At 40.4% G+C, this 22,570-nt stretch overlaps 1 protein-coding gene across 6 annotated transcripts; it reads left to right on the top strand.

The window, feature by feature from the left end:
- The first annotated feature begins 176 nt into the window (after positions 1-176).
- LOC6737355 (translational regulator orb2) lies at positions 177-22,476 on the top strand. 6 transcript variants are annotated; one of them, XR_006541794.1, is made up of 12 exons: positions 177-744; positions 5,024-5,126; positions 5,486-5,883; positions 6,751-6,812; positions 17,941-19,452; positions 19,514-19,721; positions 19,784-20,056; positions 20,119-20,310; positions 20,402-20,482; positions 20,569-21,143; positions 21,220-21,721; positions 21,784-22,476. XR_006541794.1 is itself a non-coding variant. In XM_016169915.3 (11 exons), exons 2-11 carry the CDS (start codon positions 5,102-5,104, stop codon positions 21,644-21,646), a joined length of 3,753 nt encoding a protein of 1,250 aa, XP_016031097.1. In that variant the 5' UTR covers positions 177-744; positions 5,024-5,101; the 3' UTR covers positions 21,647-21,782. The 6 variants fall into 6 exon arrangements, 5 of the variants coding, with proteins under 5 accessions (XP_016031097.1, XP_016031093.1, XP_016031094.1 ...); XM_016169915.3 differs by lacking the exon at positions 21,784-22,476 and having other exon boundaries at positions 21,220-21,782; XM_016169913.3 differs by lacking the exons at positions 177-744; positions 21,784-22,476 and adding an exon at positions 1,427-1,857 and having other exon boundaries at positions 21,220-21,782.
- Positions 22,477-22,570: the final 94 nt, after the last annotated feature.

Genomic DNA, 22,570 nt, shown 5'->3' with positions numbered 1-22,570 from the left:
TTATTTGAGTTTTTTGCCAATCTTTAAAGAAGAGCGGCAACACTCCCATGAGAAGAATTTGGGATTTACCCAATCACAGTCTTTGAGTGTGAAATTTTAGGAGTATGAGTAAGAATAAAGTAGAACATACATAAAGATTTCAAAAAGCCCGCTTAATAACCAGCGAAGTTGCCCAACACTAACGTATCAGCTGTTTGTGGTCTATCGATAATTTTGCTTGCGGTATATCGCTGTAGTAATAAGGGCATATCAGTGAAAGATTAAACTATTTTGTTAATAGTTTCCATTATTTCCATTAAGTAAAAATTTAAACAATACGTCTATTCTGAAATAATAAGCTTCGCCGTGTAGCAGGCGACGAATTTCGATCAAATTCTGAGTCTCGTCCGTGTGCTTGTCTTATTAGCTTTCGTTCTCTCGGTAGAAAAATTTGTAGAAAATATCACACACGGGAAAAAACAAAAACATGAACATATTTTTGTAGAATATTTAATACGCGAGCAAGACACAGCGTACACGTATATTTTGTGGTTTCGCATGTTGTTCGTCGGTGTTTTTGTGCAATTATTTGAAAGATTTGGCCAAACGCGAAACGCAACGGAAAGCGGAAAATACAATAAGACAATAACAAATTCGCAGCGCGTGTGTCGTTGAATGTCGGTGGTTGTGTGCGTGTGTGCTGCTGCCAAAAGAACGCGGATATAAACAAATTTGGATTTGGATCGTTGGAGCTGTTTTGTTATTGTAAGTAATGCAGATTTATGTAATTCGCTAGTGTGTGTGCTCTTTTTGGCCAGTCTTTGTTGTTGTTTTCTCGCTAAGAAAACAGCTGTGGCGTTGCCAGATAACATAGCGCTTTATGTAATTTTCTAACGGGCTGAATTACGCATAATTGCAGTGCTTAGCTTAATTGTTACAACAATTGGGAGCATTATTTATTTTTCTAGCCAATTACGAGTGACATGTAAAGTTATCGATATATCGATTGCCTCGTTGAATGGGTTGTAATGGCGAAGGGGGTTCGAAACACCGCACTATAGGCTGAATCGTACCTTTTTGTGAACAAAAAGATATTTTTCTGTAATTGAGTGTTATAAATAGCGCTTTTAGGTGTATTAGCTGAAACAAAAACTGAGTTCCATCTAGTTTACCTACAACTGCGAAAAAGCATACGAAATTAAAGAAATCCCTATACAAAAACTAGTTAATTTAATATAAGGGGCGGTGCCACGCCCAGAATTTTTGGTATTATAAAAGATATGGGCTGGTGTCACCGAATATCTCTCCGTTTTGAAGTTATTAATTTTGGCCACAAAAAGGTACCATTAAGCCTACAGTGCACCGCACGAAAGCAAAACAAGCGAGAATGATTGATTTTTCGTCGTGCGTCTTCGGGCGAGTGGCAGCTTCGCGGAAAAGCGGGCAGCAGTGAAAACTTTTGGTATCACAGTCGTTGCTGACGAGCGGAAGGGACCGCAGCTCGGGAAAATCTGTAAAAGAACAACACGCGAGGGCGCTCTTCTCAAATTTGAAAATTAAATGCAACTAAATAGCGTAAATTAGTCAAAAGTGTAAATAGTTAAAATCGTTTTATAACCAAAAATTACCAGTGCGTATCGCTTATTAGTGCTGTGTTAAAAATAGTTACCGTTGTACGGAAAGAGAGAATCGAGTGCAAAGGAATTTTCCTACGTCACAGGCTGTGCGTTTGTGTGAGTGTGCACCCCCGGAAATGTAACACGCACACTGGCGCAGGAAAAACTTGCACCTGAAAGTTTTCGTCGTGTTTCCACCTTCGTGCGCTCTCGGCATTCGACATAACACAAAAAAAAAAAAAATTGAATAACGCAGCAAAAGGTTAGTTATCCGCTATTCAGTGCACCTGTCAAAAATCCTATTTAAAATTCGGACTTATTTGCCCCAGTTTTTATCCAGGGCTGACATTATCTACCGTCAGCGCGTGTGTATATTAAGTGAGTGTGCGTGCGAGTGTGTGTGTGTGTGAGAGAGTGTGTACGTAACCAATTGGAACTGGGGCAACTGGCAAATACGGCAACGAATCGGTGGAGCAAAGCAAACGCCGCAATAAACCCCTAAAAAATCTCCAACCCCGTGAAGCAAGCGCGAGAAAAGCTGGCTGAAAGCTGCAACTTGGCCCAGTTACTTTGGCTCTAATTGCAGACGTGATAATATAAGTGCACACAAAGCATAATATTTCCAGGGGGTGGGTGTGGGCCAAACCAAAAAGGGGAGAATAAAAAACAGCAGCAGCATGACAAACAAAAACAAACTTCATTTGCCAAGAGTCTTTCAACCAAATTTGTTTGCCCACACACTCATAGATACAGATAGAGATACAAAGATACAATTGCATTTCAGTTGAAGATGAGCGGCTCTTCTACTTTTTCAAGTTTCTCGGTTTCTGAGCTCTCGAGTTGGTAAACAAAGTCTCGAATTTTTGGGGGTGGCAGGTAGAATAACTGGTTTTTTAAATTAACACTTGGCCACATTCAGGGGTAGTTTTTTAATGGGTTTCTTCGTATCACTTTAAAGCATTTTCACAAAATACGAGTTATGATTTTATATTCACTGCTGCACACCCTAGTCAGATACATTTTCATTTCACCGAAAAAGGTTTTAAAAAGTATGGGTAGGTTTTTCTACTAAGAATGCATTATTGCAATATTTTTAGAAAAGATTGAATTGAAAAACTAAATATTATGAAAGCGATGCAATAACAATACATTACAGAAATATTAAATTCAAAACTAACTAAAAGTTATAAACAATTCCAAAGATACAAAACATAAATCTGATCTAGATCAAAGGAACTCTTTAACTACTGCCAAGAATCTTTTGTAGGAGAAGCTGTGAAACTTGAGAAAGTACCCCTAAAATGCCCCAATCCTAAGCCGCCGCTCTTTTTGAGACTGAGCCAAGCAGTCTGTGCTTTTGGCGGCACATTACACTTGTTTACTTTTGAAGTGTGCGTGTGTTTGCCTGTGTGTGAGTGAGTGTTTCGTGGTGTGTGTGCTCCATGGGGGCGTTACTGTCTTTGTTGTTGTTATTGCTGTACTTCGTCGTCGTCGTTCCATCTTCGGCTATTTTTTGGGGGTCGCTCTCGTCTCGTTTGTAGGGCAAAATTGTGTATTGATTATGCCAGTTTTATTTCCCTTTTGGCTACATCCCCAGCCCAGTTTCAAAAACTGGAAAAGTGTGGGGCACCTGCGGTCGGTTTTTCATGCCCGACTGAGCCATTTCATTGGCACAGCGATTTCGCTGTCTCTCTGCATTTAACTAATTAAGAGCCTCTGTCTGCCCATCTCCCCCCATTTTCAGAACAATAGACGTTTTCCGGTCGCTCAGCCCAAAATGAAGTGCGTGTCCAGGGACAGACGAAAAGCTTTAGAAATTGGATAGTTTAGTGCACTCTTCGAAATTTTCAGATACTTTGCATATCTTGTTTTCGGACTTAAAAAGTAAGAAGATTAAGAAGAAACCAATACATATCATATGTAAATGCTCCTTTAAGTAGGCAATACTTTGTTCAAAAACAGTTTTTTCAAGTATTTTTGAACATTTCTTTTTTAGTTATTATTAAAATATTTTATTTAATTATTTATAAAATAATTTGGACACATTTTTATAGTTTAATTTTGATTTTAAGGGCATATTTTGAGAAACTAAACATAGCAAAGTTGCACCCATTTCTTTCAGTGTTTCTATATGCTGTGCGTATTATATGCAAAACGGGTAGCATATTTGACCGACATCGGGAACAGCGGGCTCTGAAAATCGTTTGCCTCCGGGGGTGGCTTTTGTAATTGGAAAAGCGATCAATTGTAATCCCCCCACCAGGCGGGGGTTTTCACTTGACTAGCGCTACCAATTTAGAACTCGCTACCCCATTATCAGGCCATATCTACACACTTTTATTACTCATGCACAAAATACGAAAGGCAAAAGTTTAGAATAGCACTTGTTTATTTGTTATTTTTGGCCCGTCGCTTGCCAAGTTTGCTTTTATCAATAATATGATTGATTGCTGTTCGGTTCCATTGTTTCTTTTTGTTTCACTTTTTCCCACAACACGCATTGCACATTTTGTGACCCATTTTATCTTTGGCTTTTCGTTGTTAGCCCGATTAAAGAACGTGAATAGATAGTGAATTTTTTGTTGGCCATAAAAATAGCTCAGTCACATCGAAACGCAATTACCAATGTGCTCTGTGCAAACCGCCAGTTTCTAAAAGATCAAGCCAATTTAGATTTTAAAGTTCAATGGGATATGTATATTGTCCGGATATAGGATATAGGCTTATTTAGTTAAATATAGTACAGTCTTTTAATATACAATATAATGTTAGCATAATGAAGTAAAACTTATTCACCCACTTTGTAACCAAGCTCTCTGAAACTTAACTTTTCTTATCTGATATGTTCTTCTTTATTTTCCTTTCATCGTTGAATGGTCGAATGTTCTGCGAAAATAAATTTTCTTCGAAATGATTTTCTGATGAGCTGGCGAAGATCGGCCAAACGGTCACTGGCGAAAATGTATTAAGGGTTTTAAAAATAGGAAAATAAAAATTAATGTCAAATAGCTATTGCTGCCGCTTTGTTGTTGCTGCCACTGCTGCTTTTTCGCCTTTTCCCCGTACGATTTATTTATTTTTAAACGCAATTACGTGCGGCTCTAGTGCTGCGATGGCAAATAAGAAAGGGGGTGTTGCGCGGCAAAAAGTGGGCGTGTGGAGGAGGTGGAGGGGCTCGTTTCCCCCCAACAACACACGCATGACGTTGACATTTCGAAAACAGCAAGTGTTCAGGCCAAAATATGATCAACATATCGCCTGTCTAGCAACCTACCTATATACCCGCCTAACGTTTCGTCTTTCTACTTCACTATCTTTTCATGTGCCGCTGATTGATGTTTGGGACACTCGGATTCCTATTGCGCGGCTCCACAACGATTCCAATTTCCACGTGCTCCAATTTTCACATTTTCCCATTTCCCATGAAGGGCATCTAGGGCAGCAGCGGAACTGAGGCGCAGCGGAGCCGCCCAAGTGCAGCTGTAGAAAGTGTTGGTGCGGGCACCATGGACTCGCTCAAGTTACCAAAGGGTAAGTGTCCGCACCCAGAGATCTCTGGGGAATTTAACCTGCTCAAGTGGAAACCCCTTGGCGTCACACAGTTGACTTAATGTGAAGATAAATAAATCAATGCCCGTTTTGAGTTCTCACGTTTGCAAATTAATCTTTTCCAAATGTCAAATGATTACAAGTTGTTGTCTAATTGTATAAAGTTTGATTATATTGTATTATAATATAATTAATTGTCTGTATTGATAACAATTTCGCTTTTGGATCCAAATGATTAGACACTCAAAATTATTTTAAATGAGCAAGTTAAACATTCCCAAGATGACCCCTTCCTATAAATTCGATTGCTGACAACTTAACCCGTATTTTCTGTTCAACAGCCAACAGTGCCACCAGCAGTGCCAGTGGCAGCAACAGCAACCTGTCCGGCTCGACTTCTGCGTCCGCATCCGCAGCCACATCGCCCACATCGTCGGGAACTGCAGTGGGTGGCATTCTATCCGGTGCCCCAAAATCGCCACCTGGCCTGGGCAGCAGCACCCCGATCTCGGTGCGATTTAATGCCAACGAGGAGTCCCTAGACGACATCCTGCAGTCCTTCCATCAGAGCAAGCACAGTCCCAGTGGAGGAGCGAGTGGCGGCGGAGATGCCTCGCCCACATCGAATCTGCTCGGGATGAAGAACAACGGGCTGGGATTGGTCGTGGGCAACTGTGACTCCCTCTCCAGCAGTCCATCGCAGCCACAGATGCAAGGCGGATCCGCGTCCCTCTTCGGCGTAAGTAGAAAGTGCAGCAATAGTGAAATGCTATCCAAGAAATACGATAGATATTATCTATAATTTACGCAGCACGGCAATTATTATTAGTTTCGTTGGGAGTCAGCTTTAATAGGTTAGACGTGTTGGTATAGTCACAACTAAAAATAACCAGCTTAAATAGCATAAAAATAAAGTACTTAAATACAAAATGATTTCAGTATTATAGAAATTTGATGAGGAAAAGAATTCTAGGTGTATTCTTTGTATACTTCAAAGCCTCTTTATGTGGCTGTATAAAATCCAACGGGAATGCATGGAAAGTGTCTAATCTAGAGCTGTTGGCAGTGAACCCGATACTTTGTTTACTTTCCGCACCGTTCGCCCTCCCTGAACCCCCTTATCTTTTATCGAAACAGGCCGCCACAAACTATGATTCATATTCATTTGTCGCAATTAAACATAAATTGTACAGAACGCGCCGCGTTCGTTCGCTGATCGTCGTCGGTCGCCAATTAGCATTCGCCTGGCCAAATTAGTGGAACACTTATCTTTTGATTTCTGTGTACGGCCACAAATAGTTTCACTTTTTGGCTGTCCGATTTGGGATTCGTATTCAGATTCAGATACAACGGGTACGGATGCGTTGGCTTCGCCGCGAACGTCGCGTGTGGCTATTTCGGTGGTTTCGGGGCGGCATAAGTATGTGACTTTTGCTGCAAGCGCAGAACACTTGCCAAAATTTGCAACAGATGTGCCGCTGGCGATTGCAAAATTCATTTGGCATTATTACTCACTATTGCAAAATGTTCTTTTCGTTTCATCTCTGCTAATGACGATGCCCCCCAACTGCAATGATGACGATGTGGATGATTATCTGAACGATAGAACGACGAAGTTAGTCTGCGCAATAATTTCATGCAAGCCGGTGGTTTCTTCAATCGAAAAAGGTGAGTGCCGAAATTGTATAACACTTTCCTGGGCGGATGATGTGTGTCCAAGTGTGTAGTTAACAAGGAACCGTCGTAACACTAATGTTGTTGTTGTTGTTGCTACATATGCGTCATGCGAGCTAATACATATATCCCACACAATATATATCCATAGTTTCACCCACAAAAAACACCGGAAATGCATGCATTCGATAGCCAATCCTACGAGTTAGTTGTATCTATAAGGATGTTTTAATTTCAAACCCCCTTGAAATGAAATCTTTGCTCGTGTGGAAACTTTAAATTTGCGCACAACAATCTTTGTCCTGTGATATGGTTTTATTTTCTAAAATTTCCGGTTTGTAAACTACAAATCTCCTGGGATTTTGTTATCTGGAATAGATGTGAAACCCGCTTTTAAGTTGCGACATTTTAAAATGGTCTTGGGATTACTTTATTTTGCTGAAATCGACTTTCCTTGAAAAAGTTTTTTTTTTGGCCCCAAGTTCGTTGACCGTTGACCCTACAACAAATTACTTGGCTGCAGTTTTGTGACTTTGATTTTGTTTATGCGCGCATATATATATATGTATACACACATATACATATACATACATATGTATATCCTGCACCATTCGTGCATTTTTAATGCACTTCGGCTGCAGCCGGCGTGTGCCAATGGCCGTAAACTTGCCCGTCCGTCGGTCTACGCTTTTGTTGCTTTTGTCACTGCACAACTGCATTTGTTGTTCCTACTGCTCCTGCTGTTGTTGTTGTTGTTGTTTGGAGCATCTGTGGAGTGCACTAGCTAAAGGATCTGAATCAGCAGCGGTGGTGGGTGCGCTTTGTTTATGCTGCCTTGCAACATGCAACATATATACGTGTGTACCTTTTTCCTTATTTTTTTTTTTTTGTATCCTCTGCCCGTCTGCAACTTTCAGCTCAAGTGCCGCCCCGTCTGGCCCAGTGGGCGGTGGTTTGTGGCGGGTGGGTTTGTCGTCAACGGGACATCAACGTCACCAACGTTCCGCTCAAGTTCTCTGTTTCTGTCTGCTCTCCATTTCCATTTGCTTTTTCATGCTGCTTTTTCACCATTTCCCTCGCTCGCTCGCTTTTAAATATTGAAAAAGGCAAGTCTAGCTGGGATTTTGCTACCTGAGAAGAAGCTATTGCCACCTTCAAACGTTTGACGTCATTGCGCTTGCCTGATTCGCTTTATTGATTTCCGTGAGCTGATATCGTATGCAAACACGTCTATAGCGTCTATTGGCGGTCTTGAAGAGCATTTGGCTGTCCGATTTTCAATTTGGCCATCAATCAGAGTTGACTATTTTGTGTCGCCTCGCTTTCGCAGCACACTGTATTCATTCATTTCCGTTGCCTTTTTAATTAAGTTTCCGGGGGCTAATTGCATTTTATAATTGCATTTTTCAGCACTGCCTGGTGCCGTTATCATCGTACCCAAACCTCTCGTTTCGATGTTGGCGCTGCTGACTAGTTGTCGTTGCTTTTGCCTTTCCATTGCTCTTGTTACGCGTGCCCTTATCATTCAGCTTCACACCACCACCACCACCACCATCTATCCAGTTAGCCTCCCACGCAACCACCCACCGCCTTTCCATGTTGTTGCCGCTTTTTTATCTATTTACACTTGTACACGTTTCTACATGTTTGTTATACACACATTTCATCATCGTCATCAGCAGCAGCAGCATCATCATCAACTGCAACAGCAGCAGCAACATGGGGCTTGGGATGCCACCTTAAGCCACCCATTTCACCGCCCCTCACATTTTCCCCATACCCAACTCCCCACCCACCAGAGACACCGCAGGCCCCCAGCAACGCAAGTTGTCTCGTCGGCGACGTTTTAAATTAAAAATTTCCATGCAATTTCATGTCTCGGTGGCCTTACAGTTGGGCAAGCACTGCACTTGGCCCAATCAATTAGCATGAACGTGTCAAAGCATCAACACTCACACACTTTAACACACAAGTATTGGCCAACAGTATGCGACGGCACCAGCAGCAGCAGCAGCAGCAACAACAACAAACATAAACGTAACGAATTGATACACATTTGAACTATACACATAGTTTAGTTTTCTATTAGCGGACATGTGTACTCGTTACCTCGTATTAACCCCTTGCCGCCCACTGTGCCGCGCGACTATTTTTGGTTGGCTTTCTGTTGTTACTTTTTTCTAGACGATGATTGTCCTTTTTTCGGTTTTCGTTTGTTTCTCTGGGCAAATTGTTGACTGCCTCGAAACGTTTGTTGTGCTAAGTGTTGGATATTTTCCCTTTCGTATTGAAAATCATCAAAATCAAAAAGAATACATACATATGTATATAAAGCAATCGATCGTTCGCGGGCACAGTGCTAAAACCGAACTAACTAATCCAAAAATATACTCAACTGCTGTGCCTATATAACTGCGCCTCTTTCAAAAAGATAATATGCTAAACCTTCGCCAAAAACAAACAAAAATAAACCACAAAGCGCCAGAGTAACATGAAATTTTCATTTTGATTGGATGTGTCGCCAAAGAACCAAGCCACCACAAAAAGAAAAAAAAAAAGAAAACCACCAAGACAAAACTCGTTCCACCACCACCACCACCACCAAATGCCACCCACACCATTTACCACAGCAACAGTAATCCTACACCACAACCGCCAACAACAACAACAAAAATCGGGAAAATTATATATATAACAAATAATACCAATGCAACGTCGAGCATAAAGTTGAATTAAAAAGGAGCAATTTATGATATGAGAAGATAGGATAGGATAGTTCGGATGGTTTAGGAATTTAAACAGAAAAATTTTCAATTTTGAATATAAAAGATTTAGCTCTCCATTTGAAAATAAAATATTTTACAATATATCATTGCATTTCTTGTCAAGCAGGCTTCATAGCAGTAGGCTTTGAGAATAATGTATTCTAGTATAGTAGCTTGTCTGATGTCCACATAAGTCATTTCTAGTTAACGTTTCGATAAAGCAATACCCAAAATTTTGTGTGTGAATGTGAGTGTCCGTAAAAATGTATAACAAATTTGTTAATTTCATGTAAGTTCCGCGTCGATTACGCATATACCGTAATATTTTCAGTTTTTCACTGTTTTCGTTTACAATACTTTTAATTTTCGAACGCCGGGCGGCAATGGGTTAAGCCTACACCTAAACACTAAACCGAACCGAACCAAATCCGAATCCGAATCCGAAGCAAATCCTTGAACAAATTGCTCCTTTTTCATAATGCAAAAACTATACAGACCTGAATCAATCAGAATCACAATATCAGTCCAAAATCCAAAAATCATCCACTAAAATTGCCAATGTTGTAAAAGCCTCTTCATCTTGTTGTCCCTTCTTCCTGCAGTTGCGGTGGCCTGCCGAATCTCAATCTCAACAAGCCGCCCCAGCTCCACCAGCAACAGCAACAGCAACAGCATCAGCAACACCAGCAACATCAACATCAGCAGCAGCTCCAGCAGCACCAACAGCAACTGTCGCCGAATCTGAGTGCCCTGCACCATCATCACCAGCAGCAGCAGCAGCTGCGGGAGGGCGGAGGATCGCATAGCCCCTCGTCGCCGGGCGGAGGAGGCGGAGGATCGCCGTACAATGGCTCTCAGGCGGGCTGCAGCAGCGGCGGCATCTCGCCCATTCCTCCCCAGATGGGCGTGTCGCCCAAGTACCGTCGCAGCATATCCTTCCCCATCAAGGGAAACTCGCCGACAGCTATCTATGGCAATATGCACATGGACGGCATGGGTAGCGGGCACATGAATATACCGACACTTTCGATTGGAAACGGTGGTGGTGGCGGATCTAGTGGCATGGTCTCAGCCGGAGCAACTGGTGGCGGAGATGCGCCCTATTTGGGCAACAGCTATGGCAACATGATGACGTCCAATGGACAAATGCACCACGGTGGCGGCATGGATAACTCACTGTGCGAGTATATGCGCAACATGTCGATGGGTGGAAATGGTGGTGGCGATGGCAGCAACAGCATGTCTTTAATGCAGGACAGGATGCGCGTGATGGGCGGTCCAAAGCATCTGAGCGAAGCCGATGCCATGGCCATAGCAGCCAGTGGAAATGATCCATCCGTCTACCTGAATGCCCTCAAGATGGGTTCGCCATCGAGGCTCTCTCCACACTCGCCGCACTCACCCATCCAGGGCGGAAATGGAGGAAACGTCGGTGATGGCACGGCTCGCTTCTCCCGGAAGGTATTCGTTGGCGGTCTGCCACCGGACATCGATGAGGATGAGATTACCACTTCGTTCCGGCGCTTTGGGCCATTGGTCGTCGATTGGCCACACAAGGCGGAATCCAAGTCGTATTTCCCGCCCAAGGGATATGCCTTCCTGCTGTTCCAGGACGAGAGCAGTGTGCAGCAGCTGATTGACTCGTGCATCACGGATGAGGACAAGCTGTATCTATGCGTTTCTTCGCCGACGATCAAGGATAAGGCAGTGCAGATTCGTCCTTGGCGCCTGGCCGATGCGGACTATGTGCTTGATGCTACCATGTCACTGGACCCGCGCAAAACGGTGTTCGTGGGCGGCGTGCCACGTCCTCTGAAGGCCTTCGAACTGGCGATGATCATGGATAGATTGTACGGTGGAGTATGCTATGCTGGAATTGACACCGATCCGGAATTAAAGTATCCAAAGGGCGCTGGACGTGTGGCCTTTTCGAATCAGCAGAGCTACATAGCGGCCATCTCGGCCAGATTTGTGCAGCTGCAGCATGGCGATATAGACAAGCGGGTGGAGGTCAAGCCCTATGTTCTGGACGATCAGATGTGCGACGAGTGCGAAGGTCAGCGTTGTGGTGGCAAGTTTGCGCCCTTCTTTTGCGCCAATGTCACCTGTCTGCAGTACTATTGCGAACACTGCTGGGCCGTCATCCATTCGCGACCTGGACGCGAATACCACAAGCCGCTGGTCAAGGAGGGAGCCGACCGGCCGCGTGCGGTCCCTTTTCGCTGGTGTTAACGGCGGCGCTGGTAGGCCGCGCTGCACGACGAGAGACGCCAACAGAGGGAGCAACGACACCGGTTGTTGAACGCAGCGCTGGCAGTGCCCAGAATCATAACAGAATCATCAGGATCGGGAGGAGGTGCAGAAGGAGCGGGAGTGGCAGCAGTAGATGCCACTGGCGGAGATGCAGATCGAAGGCGAAGAATCTAGTAGATAACCATTAGCGACAACACACGCACCACCTACACTCACTCACACTCACACACAACAGTCGGATACTACTCTCATATGCAAAAGACAACTGCCCGGAGGAATCACCCATTCCGAAGGGCAAGGTGCAATACAACGGGAGCTGGACAAAGGTGTCCCTTGAATAGCCACCAGAGTCTACAGTTTTAGAGGCGAGAAACGAAAGCCTACAGAAAGCAACATAGTTTTTAGTTCTTATTTATTCGGCAATCAGTTTTTTTTTTTTGTTTCGCGCTTGATAGTTTTACATTTGCGTAACCGAAATTTTAGTTTTGATTTTGCGTTTAATGCCTGCACAGTATTTTTGTGTACTTTATATTTTTAGCAACATTTATGATTGCTAATATGTTATTTAATCTCACAAAACAAAAAAAGGAGCCCACGTAGTCAGCCAATTTCCTCGCAAAAGGCCGTTTACATATATTATAATCTTTTTGTAACTAGATAACTTAGTAGCCATCTTGTATGCCAATCGAGGCTAGTCCTAAAATTATTAGTGAAGCTGCTCACCCTCTCTCGAAAGGCTTTTTGCTTGAGTGTGCAGGGGCTGTCCTTAAGTTCCTAAATTGTGACAAAATCAAAACTACATCGGTTTTTGTATTAGCCCTTTCCGAAATTAGATCAATTTATAAAATTCTTACAAAAGACTTTAGAAAAGACAATATGCAAAATGTCTGACATTTGTATGCTAGCTATTTCTTACGACACAATTGGTGTCTGAGTAAGAGATCGCTTAATCATATCATATCTGCATACAGTTAATGGGGATCAAAAAACTAATATTGTTATAATCCCTATTTACTTTTGTTTAAACCTTACATAACACGGTCTTTTAGCATTCCCACTGAAGAATCGTATATATTATCTGTGCAATATATGCGATTGTTCCATATTACATTACAGGCTACTAATTCTTGCTTTTCAAACACTTATATAATTATTGTATGTAAAAATCGTACAAAGCTTATAAAACACACAAAACCAAGCATCGCCAATATGTGGCAAATGCTTCCCCGTTACATGCTACTTATTCCTGCTTATTTAACTTATATAACACTTATATAATTAGAGTATGTGAAAATCGTACAAAGCTTATACACTTACTAAACGATTCTTAACTTGTTACCACTCCTGCCAATAGTTGGCTTTCACTACGATTTTCACACGACTCTGTTTTGTGTTTTGCTGGCACATAGAAATCACACTAATTAATGAGTTGAAGCCCCACACTCTGCGAAAGGATTTTCTTTCCTAATATCGTTGGCTCATTTTTAATTTTAATCTAGTCTACACTCACACGTACACAGACAACAACAACACATTTACACTGAAAGTCTGTTTGCATTTGTTGCCATTTGGCTTAATGAAAAAAAAAAATAATAATAAAAATATACATATAATTATAACTAAAATGTAGAAAAACAGTCAAATTGCTTGTGTTCAGTATTATGATTTATTTATGATTTTCCACTGAAATGTCATATTTTGTTTATTTATTAACCAATTGTTTTTGTTATTTAATTTACGGCGTGTTGCTAACTAAGGGACAGCGGGCTCACCTCCCGAAGATATAGAAGAACGTATATATTATTGCAAATATATAAATATATCTGTATTGTAAAAAGTAATTTTTATATACGACATACATCTATTAACACTATGAATACTTGTATTAGACAACTTTTTATATAGAAACTTTTGTATAAACTTTTTTTTATTACTCTTATGATTATTCAGAAGTTAGTTTAGTCCGAACAACTGAATACAAAAATAAAACCAAAAACGAAAAGATAAATAGACATGCTAAAACATCTAAAGAAAATTTAAATATACAACTTATGTGCAATACTATTTCGTGAACGAATCAAGCGTATTATTAAATACCAAATATATATGTATCTGTACAAACATAACGTATACAAGATAATTGCAATCGTATAACCAAAGTAGTCAAATATTACCAAAACCCAATGGTTCCCAAACTTTCAACTAATTGGCATGCGTTTTTTGACATGCGAACAGGGCTTGAAGTTCGCGTTTGGTTACTTCCCCGTGAATCCTAACTATAAAAATCAAATGGAATATCTATCTATACCTAGGGCAATACTTACGGAAAATTATCAAAATGTAAAACGAGCAAAATTATTTTGTAAATTATACGAGTTAAGGGACGAGACAAAATTTGCTACGGTGCATGCAAACAATACGATATTTTTTCTATTCTAAAAGCAAAAGTACTAAAGATCTAATTCGAATTGATAAACCAAAAACGTGAGAGGCCAAGTCGCTTTGGACTTCTATGATATATTAATAAATGATAGTCAAATCTATTAGCAAATTTTTGCTCGCGCTTTCTTTACAAGACAACAAAAAAAGCAAAAACGAAATTCAAGTCATGCAAAGTTGTAACTCAAGTTGATTGCGTGGCACTTTCAAAGAAAAACAAGTTTATAGCAATTTTTCTAGAATTTTTATATTACAATGAACTAATGAATATGTATCATATATATATACTACATATATATTTTTTAAACCGCAAAACCAATTAATTAGAGGACTCGAGGCGTTCGTTTGATTTGGTTATAATTTTTTACTTTTAAATACTTAACGAAATATCGTGTATTTAAAGCGAATGATTCTACACAAAACGAAAACCAAAAAGCCCAATTAAATATTATATCAAATACAGCAGCCTGCTCTATGTAGTGTTAAATAATTTGTGCAAATATGTAAGCAAACGCGTTGTTCTAAAACTTTCAAAGTAATTAAATGCTAGTCTTTAAAAAGGCAAAATCTGTTACAAAGCAAACACGGAACGGAAACGGAAATCGGTTAGCGGTAAACGGCAATCGGTCAATGGCTATCGATAACTGTGCGTAATGATGGTGTTTTTTAAATGTAGTAAAATTTAATATTTTATAGATTTTTATACTTTTATATAACATATACTTTATATTTTACCTGTTTAACAAAAACTCAATGAAAATGTTAAAAGAACTTAATGTGCTATAAAGAAGTAACTTATCAAACAAATATTTTACTATACCAAAAAAGTTGATAGAGATGAGAATTCTTTACGGAAAACCGCTCAATGTTTTTTCCTGCTAACGACGTAGGAATCTGGAATCTTGTGTAGCGTGTTAAAAAATATTTATATCAATAAGCAATCCTTAATCCTTTTGTTTTGTTTCATAATTTATTTTGTTCCCCGAGTATTCCATAAAAATTAGGCAAAGACATTTATGTTATCCTACTTCTGAGCTTGGATTACGGATATAAGTCGGATTGACAGCTTTAGTTTTATAGAGAATCTTGTTATAGATAAATGTTTATGTTGACTTTTTTATATGGATCCTGTTGTTATACCGATAATGACAATGAAAATTTGTATGCCTAATTCTTAAATATATTTTTGTATCTTTTGTAGTTGCTAGTAGTTTCCTGGTAGTTTAAAAAAAAAACCAACTCCGTTGAGACATTTTTATACTTTGTTTATTCTTTTTATACGTATACATATTTTTAAAAAAATATGACAAAAAACAATATTTGATATATACACTTTATACAAAAAAAATGGAAAATGAATGAAAAAAAGTTTTTGAAATTAATAAACGGACATAAAGTAAATTGTGTTTTATTTATTTTTATATATATCTTGTATGTAATTTTTATAACATTGTAAATAAATAAAACTTTTAACTTAGCTGAACCACAAAAAAATATAACAAGAAATAAATAAAAAAACAAAACTGTTAGTACATACAATTAAATACTTAAACGATAAGAAAGACTCTGAAAAGGAAAGTATTGAAATTCGAACTTATTACATACATACTTAAATATGTTAACTGAACATCTAAACAGCAAATTGGTCAATATGTGTTTTTTATACCAAACAAAAAAAGAAATGAATTGCATAATTATATGAAATTTACACGTAGTACAATTCAATAAATTTAAAACATAAGTTAATATTTTTGACGAACCCCAAATAAATGCTTCAAGTAACTGCTAACGAAAGATAAAACAAAATATATAGAAAAATACACTTAAGTCAAACCGTGCGTAGTGCATTATGCGTATTTAAGTCGCATTTTGATTTTGCTAGTGAGAAAGAACTCTTCTAAAATAAAATTGGCAACTAAGGACGAAAATACTCTTCATTTCGGGTTGGACGGCACTTAACTGATAATGTGGAGAGAGAAATTTGATTATTTTTTGAGTATTTTCATAGCACAATTTTTGTACAGTATATGGTTTTGTAGCTAGCGAAAAAGTAAACCAAACGCGTTTTAAATAGACAATTTTTTAGCCTCAAACACTTGAGCTCCAGAACGATGTGGAAACAATTTCAATTTTACGCTAATTGGATCAAAGCTTAGATCGCCGTAAAAAATAGATTAAAAACAGCAAAAAACAAGGTTATAAATGAATATTAAAAACAACATTCGGTACCTTTTAACATAATTAATGAATTTTATAAAGCATCAAATTGATACTGAAAAATTGTAGCCTATAATGCTGGTGTACGGCACCAGCACTTCCATTTTAATTTGTCTTTGATCGTGTGCGCTGAAAACAGAGTGACATATACGCCTATACATATACTTACGTCTATATATATATGTACATATATATAATGTTTAGTACTTCGAATAAACTGAAATTGAGCGCCCTTACTAATGTATTCCTTTTAGCAAAATATTCAGAAAAAAAACCAATACAAACCAAGCAAAGGCATATAATTTTTTAGCATTATACAAGTGGAAATATAACAGACAAACCATATAAATAGTAAACCAAAAACCAGTTGGCAGATATGAAAACTATATAGTGAATCAAATAAATATATATACATATATGACACGTAATCTTTATGAAGCGTATAAAAACAAGAAACTAGCGAAATATTCCATATTTTATAGTAATTTTCAATAAACGTAATTTTTTTAATTTTTACAAAATTAAAGTTGAAAAAATGGAAAATCAATAAAAAATATTTGTAGTTTTCTAAAGCCCGAAAAATCAATCTGAAGGGAAAAAACTGATTTAACATAATATTTGTAAACAGTTTCGATTTCCTTGCGTGTTTTTGCTCCAGACATTGAAGCGTTTTCAATTAAATTACCGGAAAAATGTTTTAAAAAATGTTACGAAACACAAAAAAACCGAAACAGACCATAGATTAAAAGTATGTACTAAAATAAAATAAACAGGAATAGAAGTCAATGACGAAATCCAAGCCTAAAACATATATTAGAGACATTCGCGATTTTTCAAAATAATAATAAACTCAAAAAAACTGTAATAGCAAACCAAGATATCAGCAATGCAATATTTCAAAGGAAAACGAACAAGGATAACGAAGTAAACAGAAACCAAAACATAATTCCAGCAAGTCAAATATGAAATAAATTAATACAAGTATGTAATTCCGTACAGAGGAAAGTATACATATAGGATTATATTATAAACAAAATGTATTCAAGAACAAGGTCGTTTTTTAAGCGATTATATACGACAAAACCAAATTGGAATAACACTAAACACCCCACATAAACACACTCTCAGTCACTGAGGCAAAAATGCAGGTTATGAAACAAGTAAATAAAACATAAATGACAAAAAACATATATCTTCATTCAAATAAATAAAAATACTTTTTCTGGAATAATACAAAGCCACCGTTTTTTTGTATCCTGCTTAGATTTGGGAAAAGAAAGATGAAGTTTAGGAAAGTGTTATTTTTAAATTGATTGAAATTCGTAGCATACTTTCTGGGGCAACATTTACTTGCACGTCTCCGTTTATTTAGTCAATAATGACAAAGCAAACAATGAAATTATCTAGAGCTTACAATAAAATAACCAAAAACAAATTCAAAATTTCAGATCCGGCAGCATTGAAGGTGTATCACCGACGTCCAGCGGTCCAAGCATCATATCCACATTGTCGGCGGCCAGTGCAGCAGGTGGAGGAGGCAGCTCCGTGGGCGGAGCTGTCGCCGCTGGCGATAGCAGCTCTAGCGGTGGCACCTGGCGACTAATCAAGGGCAAGGTCACACAAACCATCGAGGAGATCAAGTCCTCGAAGCTGCCACCAACTGCAGCCATACCTATTATAGTGGCTGATCCACCATCAACAGGCTGGAGCAACGATCCCGACTCGGACACCGAGTGCCTCACCGTGAACACATCCATTAGTGAGGAGCTTCCCCTGGACTTGGAGCACAAACAGAACTCCGATTCGGACGTGGAGGCCGAGCTGCTGCAGCACGATAGCATAAGCTTGGGCAGTGGCGACGTGCCTGCAGTGGCAGCCACTGGCCACTCGGAACGATCTCGTCTGCGACGCGGCCTGGCCCACATTCGATCCAAGGTAAAGGCCAAACAACAAGCGGCACCGGCCATGAACAAAAAAGATGTCAGTCCCAGTGGTTCAACAGTGCCGGCAACATCGGTGCGCACCGGTTTTCTGCGGCGGCGCAACGTGGTGGAGGCGGGCAGCGAGCCTTCCACCAGCCAGCAGGCGGAGATTGCGATCGCGAGTGGCAAGGTGAAGAAACGCGGCATCCTGCTGGCCCGCAAGGACGTGGAGATCGAGTCTGGCGTGGAGGTGCTCGAGGATATGATTCCTTCAACTGCAGTGCAGATCGATCACTCAAAGGATGTCGCTAATAAGCGAGCGGAAGAGGTGACCGACGCTGGAGCTGATGCCGATTCTCGAGCCAGTCTAACCCTTCCTGTGGCGCCGGGCGTTAGTACGCTGGCTTTTGCCGACTCATATGTGGGAAAAGAATCAGCTGTTCGGGACACCCGGAGCAGGATCAGCTTCTTCTCCAACCTAAGCATGCTCAGTGTTTCCCAGTGGCGAGAGAAGCATCAGGGCGCCACGGCATTTGCCCTGCCAGTGCTTCTTTCCGTCTTACTGATCTTGCTGATGATTCTGCCAGTACCCGATTTTCTGCGAGGAGTCTTCGCCACCCTCTTGTTCTTCACGGTAATGGACTGTTGTGGTGGTCATCTGAGAGCTTTGTTCGAGGACTTTATGCTGACCACGCATCCGGAACGAGTGGCCTTTGCCATTCCCAATTACAAATTCATGCCGATTTGCGAGATTCCTGCCGTGGAGGAGCACAAGACGATCAAAACATATGCGGGCTGGATGAATGAGATCAACAGCTATGACCCCAACACGTTCTCCTTTAGTCTCACAAGAGCGGTTTATGTGCGATTGGATGGAAGTATCCTAAAGATGTCGGGCACGAACGCCCGGATCCCTAAGCGGCGCATGTGGAATGAGCCGCCAATTGATCGTCACAAGATCCTGTTCACGGATCATCGTTCTTATGATCTCCGAGACTGCCGGATAGAATTGCTGCCTTTGGGTCTCGCCAATAAGCGGTAAGTGCTTTGGCACTAATTTATAGTTTGCGTTACTCATAGTATTTATTGTTCCCTTCAGTTTCTTTAATCGCAAGTATCCTATACAACTGATCATCAAGAGTAACAGGGATATGCCCGATGAGCAGAGCTCCGTGGAAAGCCAGTCAGAGCCAACGGTTAAAACGGATGCCAAAGAAGCTAAAGCTGCGTCCTCATCGGGAACTACACCACCCGGAGGAGAGGAGGAGAAACTAGTGGATTTTGCGGGCACGGTTATGCAGGCAGATGTGAGTTTATCCTATACGATTGATTTAAATCGCAGCTTGTTAAATTTTATTATTGTCCACAGTTACAGCAACTGCGGAACACGGTTAATCCGGACAAGGAGCTCAACGACATTACCGTGCCCTGTGGCGATGAGGTGCGTTTACTGCTCTTCTCGAGATGTGATCGGGAAAAAGAAGACTGGTATCGACGCTTCACAAACGCCAGCAAGGGCTTAGTTCACGAACAGGACCTCCAGGTGCCAATGGCCCGTTTCGTGGAAGATTCTGATCTTCAGGCGGCGGCAGCTAGACAGGCCTTGCTCCTGGTCACTGGAATGGGAAAGGCTGGCGTCAAGGTGAGCGAACCCGAATGGAATTCAAGAATATTTTCCTTATGTTTGATTCTATACCGTTTTAGTCTGAAGATGAAATTTCGGCTGGGAAAGGTAATGATGAAACTGATCAGCAGACTCCAGATGGGCAGTTTGAGAATATCACCGAAGAGGACTTACTCGACACACCCAAGGATGAGTCCTTCGATGGCATGATCATGAGTGCCAATGTGGCCAGGAATTCGCCAGACTACGTTCGATTCATGGCCGTTTACCAGGTAAGTAACTGGCTCGCTACCTTTGTTTTTTAGTCTTTTAGTTTTGATTTATTTGTATTATTATTTGTTATTTCTAATTGGCTTTTGGTAGAAGGCTTGTAACCAGAGCACTATTCCTGTTACCCGAAGTTCCGTTGGAACAATGCGTACCACTGATCGGCGGCCAAGAAAAGTATGTTTTTATGGTTTTATTTAATTTTCATTATATAAAAGATGTCAATTAAGTAAGCAGAAAGCTAATCAATCAACTATTTGCAGTCTCGTCGTGCCAAACGTCAGGAAGATGAGCTGTGGAAGGGCATTGACCAGTCGTTGTTCTTGGGTCCTTCTGGCAGCATTGTGTGGGCTAATGTGCTTCTGGGACGATGCCTATACAGCTGGCTACACGATGCCATGCTGCACGAGAAGCTCAAGGAGGTTTTGCAAAAGAAATTAAACTCTATTAAGCTACCCAGCTTCATGGAGGAGGTTATCATCACAAACATATACTTGGGTGAGTCCCCATTACTATGTCATCGTGTCTCCCAACCGATGCTGGATGAACGCGGCGTGTGGATTGATGCCGATGTGACCTACGAGGGATTGGCACACATAACAGTTACTACAAAGCTTAATCTGCTGCGCATACGCAGCAAGACAAAGTCACCAATGGCCACCGATAATGTGCCCACCACCTCAATTCTGCCGGAGCAATCGCAGGATTCGCGCAGCCTTTCAGAGGTAAATTCGGAAAACGTCATCTATGACAGTGATGCGGAGAGCTCGGGCGGTTCATCCACTGAATCCGAGAGCCCACCGCCGGGAAATGCTCCAGAGAATGCGGCTGGAACGGAGTGAGTATAGAAAATATTGCAACTACTGGTTTCGTTAGTGATTAAAATTCTAATATCTTTTCACCTTATTTTCCAGATTCTTTCAGAACTCACCCGGCAATGCGCGTCGCATCTTTAAGATTGTCGACCGCATAGCCGCCTCTAATCTATTTCAATACGCCACCGAGCTGCCGTACGTGCAACGAGCCATGGAGAACATGAACGCGAATATCACACTGCGCGTAGATCTCAAAGGTTTGGTGGCCCGCGGCACTTTAAATGTGCCACCGCCACCATCCGATCGAGTGTGGGTTAGCTTCCGGGGACCGCCTCGCCTTTGGATATCCACCAAGCCCCAAGTGGGCGACAAATCCGTCGATTGGTCCATTGTGACCAATGTCATTGAGAGCAAACTGTGCGAGGCTGTAAACAAGTTTCTGGTCTATCCAAATATGGTAGACTTCTCCATACCATTCCTGAGTAACCCCAACTATGATGAGGAGCAAGGGAACGCAGCCAACTAAATACCAAAATATAGAGGAAAAGGCAGGGAATAAGAAAAGAGATACAATTTATATTCGATGAATTTAACACAAAGTGTGAGCGAGATTTTTTATGTTTACCTTGTTTATTTTTAATATAAACTTCAAGCTTAGAATAGATCTTCGATCTCCAGTTCCGGTTTCGAATACTTAATCGCATAAAGTGATGAGTACAAGGGACGACCGATTCCAAATGACAAGTTACGAAACGCTTATTTTCATCACATTCTGTTGAAACTCAAGAACAATCCCAATCTTAGCTACAATAATTTTCACATACATATATCAAGAAAGTCTAATAAGAAGAATATAGCATGCATATTGAATATGCCGCAACAGCCGCTCTGTGAGGTCATCACGACAAGTATTCCAATAGGATAATGCAGGCATCTACAGCTCTATAACTTATCCACTATTCTAAACGAATAACTACAATATACACACCTATACATATATATTTATATATTCCAAGAAGATTAGTCCTAGAATGCGTGTGAATTTTAAATAAGAAAATCTAATTTTATTTGCAGTATGTGGTTATTTGATCGGTGATCAACCATTAAATGTATGTACTTAAGCGTTTGTACTATTAGAAAGAACGCAACTAAATTATGAAAGAGCGGAAATGGATCCGCATATTTTGCCAAATGAGAACAAAACTATTTTCTTGGGTTCCAATTTATACAATAACTACGAAATATCATTTACACGGTTGTTTCCAGGCTACACAACTAAGTAAATCATTTTAGCTCCACGTATATATAAATATATTTAAAAGTTTTTCGTAAATAAATGATAGCAAAGTGCTAGCACAAAAAAGAGTTTTACTTTCTTCAAAACTGCCGCCTTTCTTATTGGAGCTTTTAAGCTCTTGTTAACATACTGTTAACATTTGTGTTTCGCTGT

The sequence above is a fragment of the Drosophila simulans genome, chromosome 3L (genome assembly GCF_016746395.2).
Source record: "Drosophila simulans strain w501 chromosome 3L, Prin_Dsim_3.1, whole genome shotgun sequence".
NCBI lineage: Eukaryota > Metazoa > Arthropoda > Insecta > Diptera > Drosophilidae > Drosophila > Drosophila simulans.
This window is presented reverse-complemented; position numbering and strand designations above follow the sequence as displayed.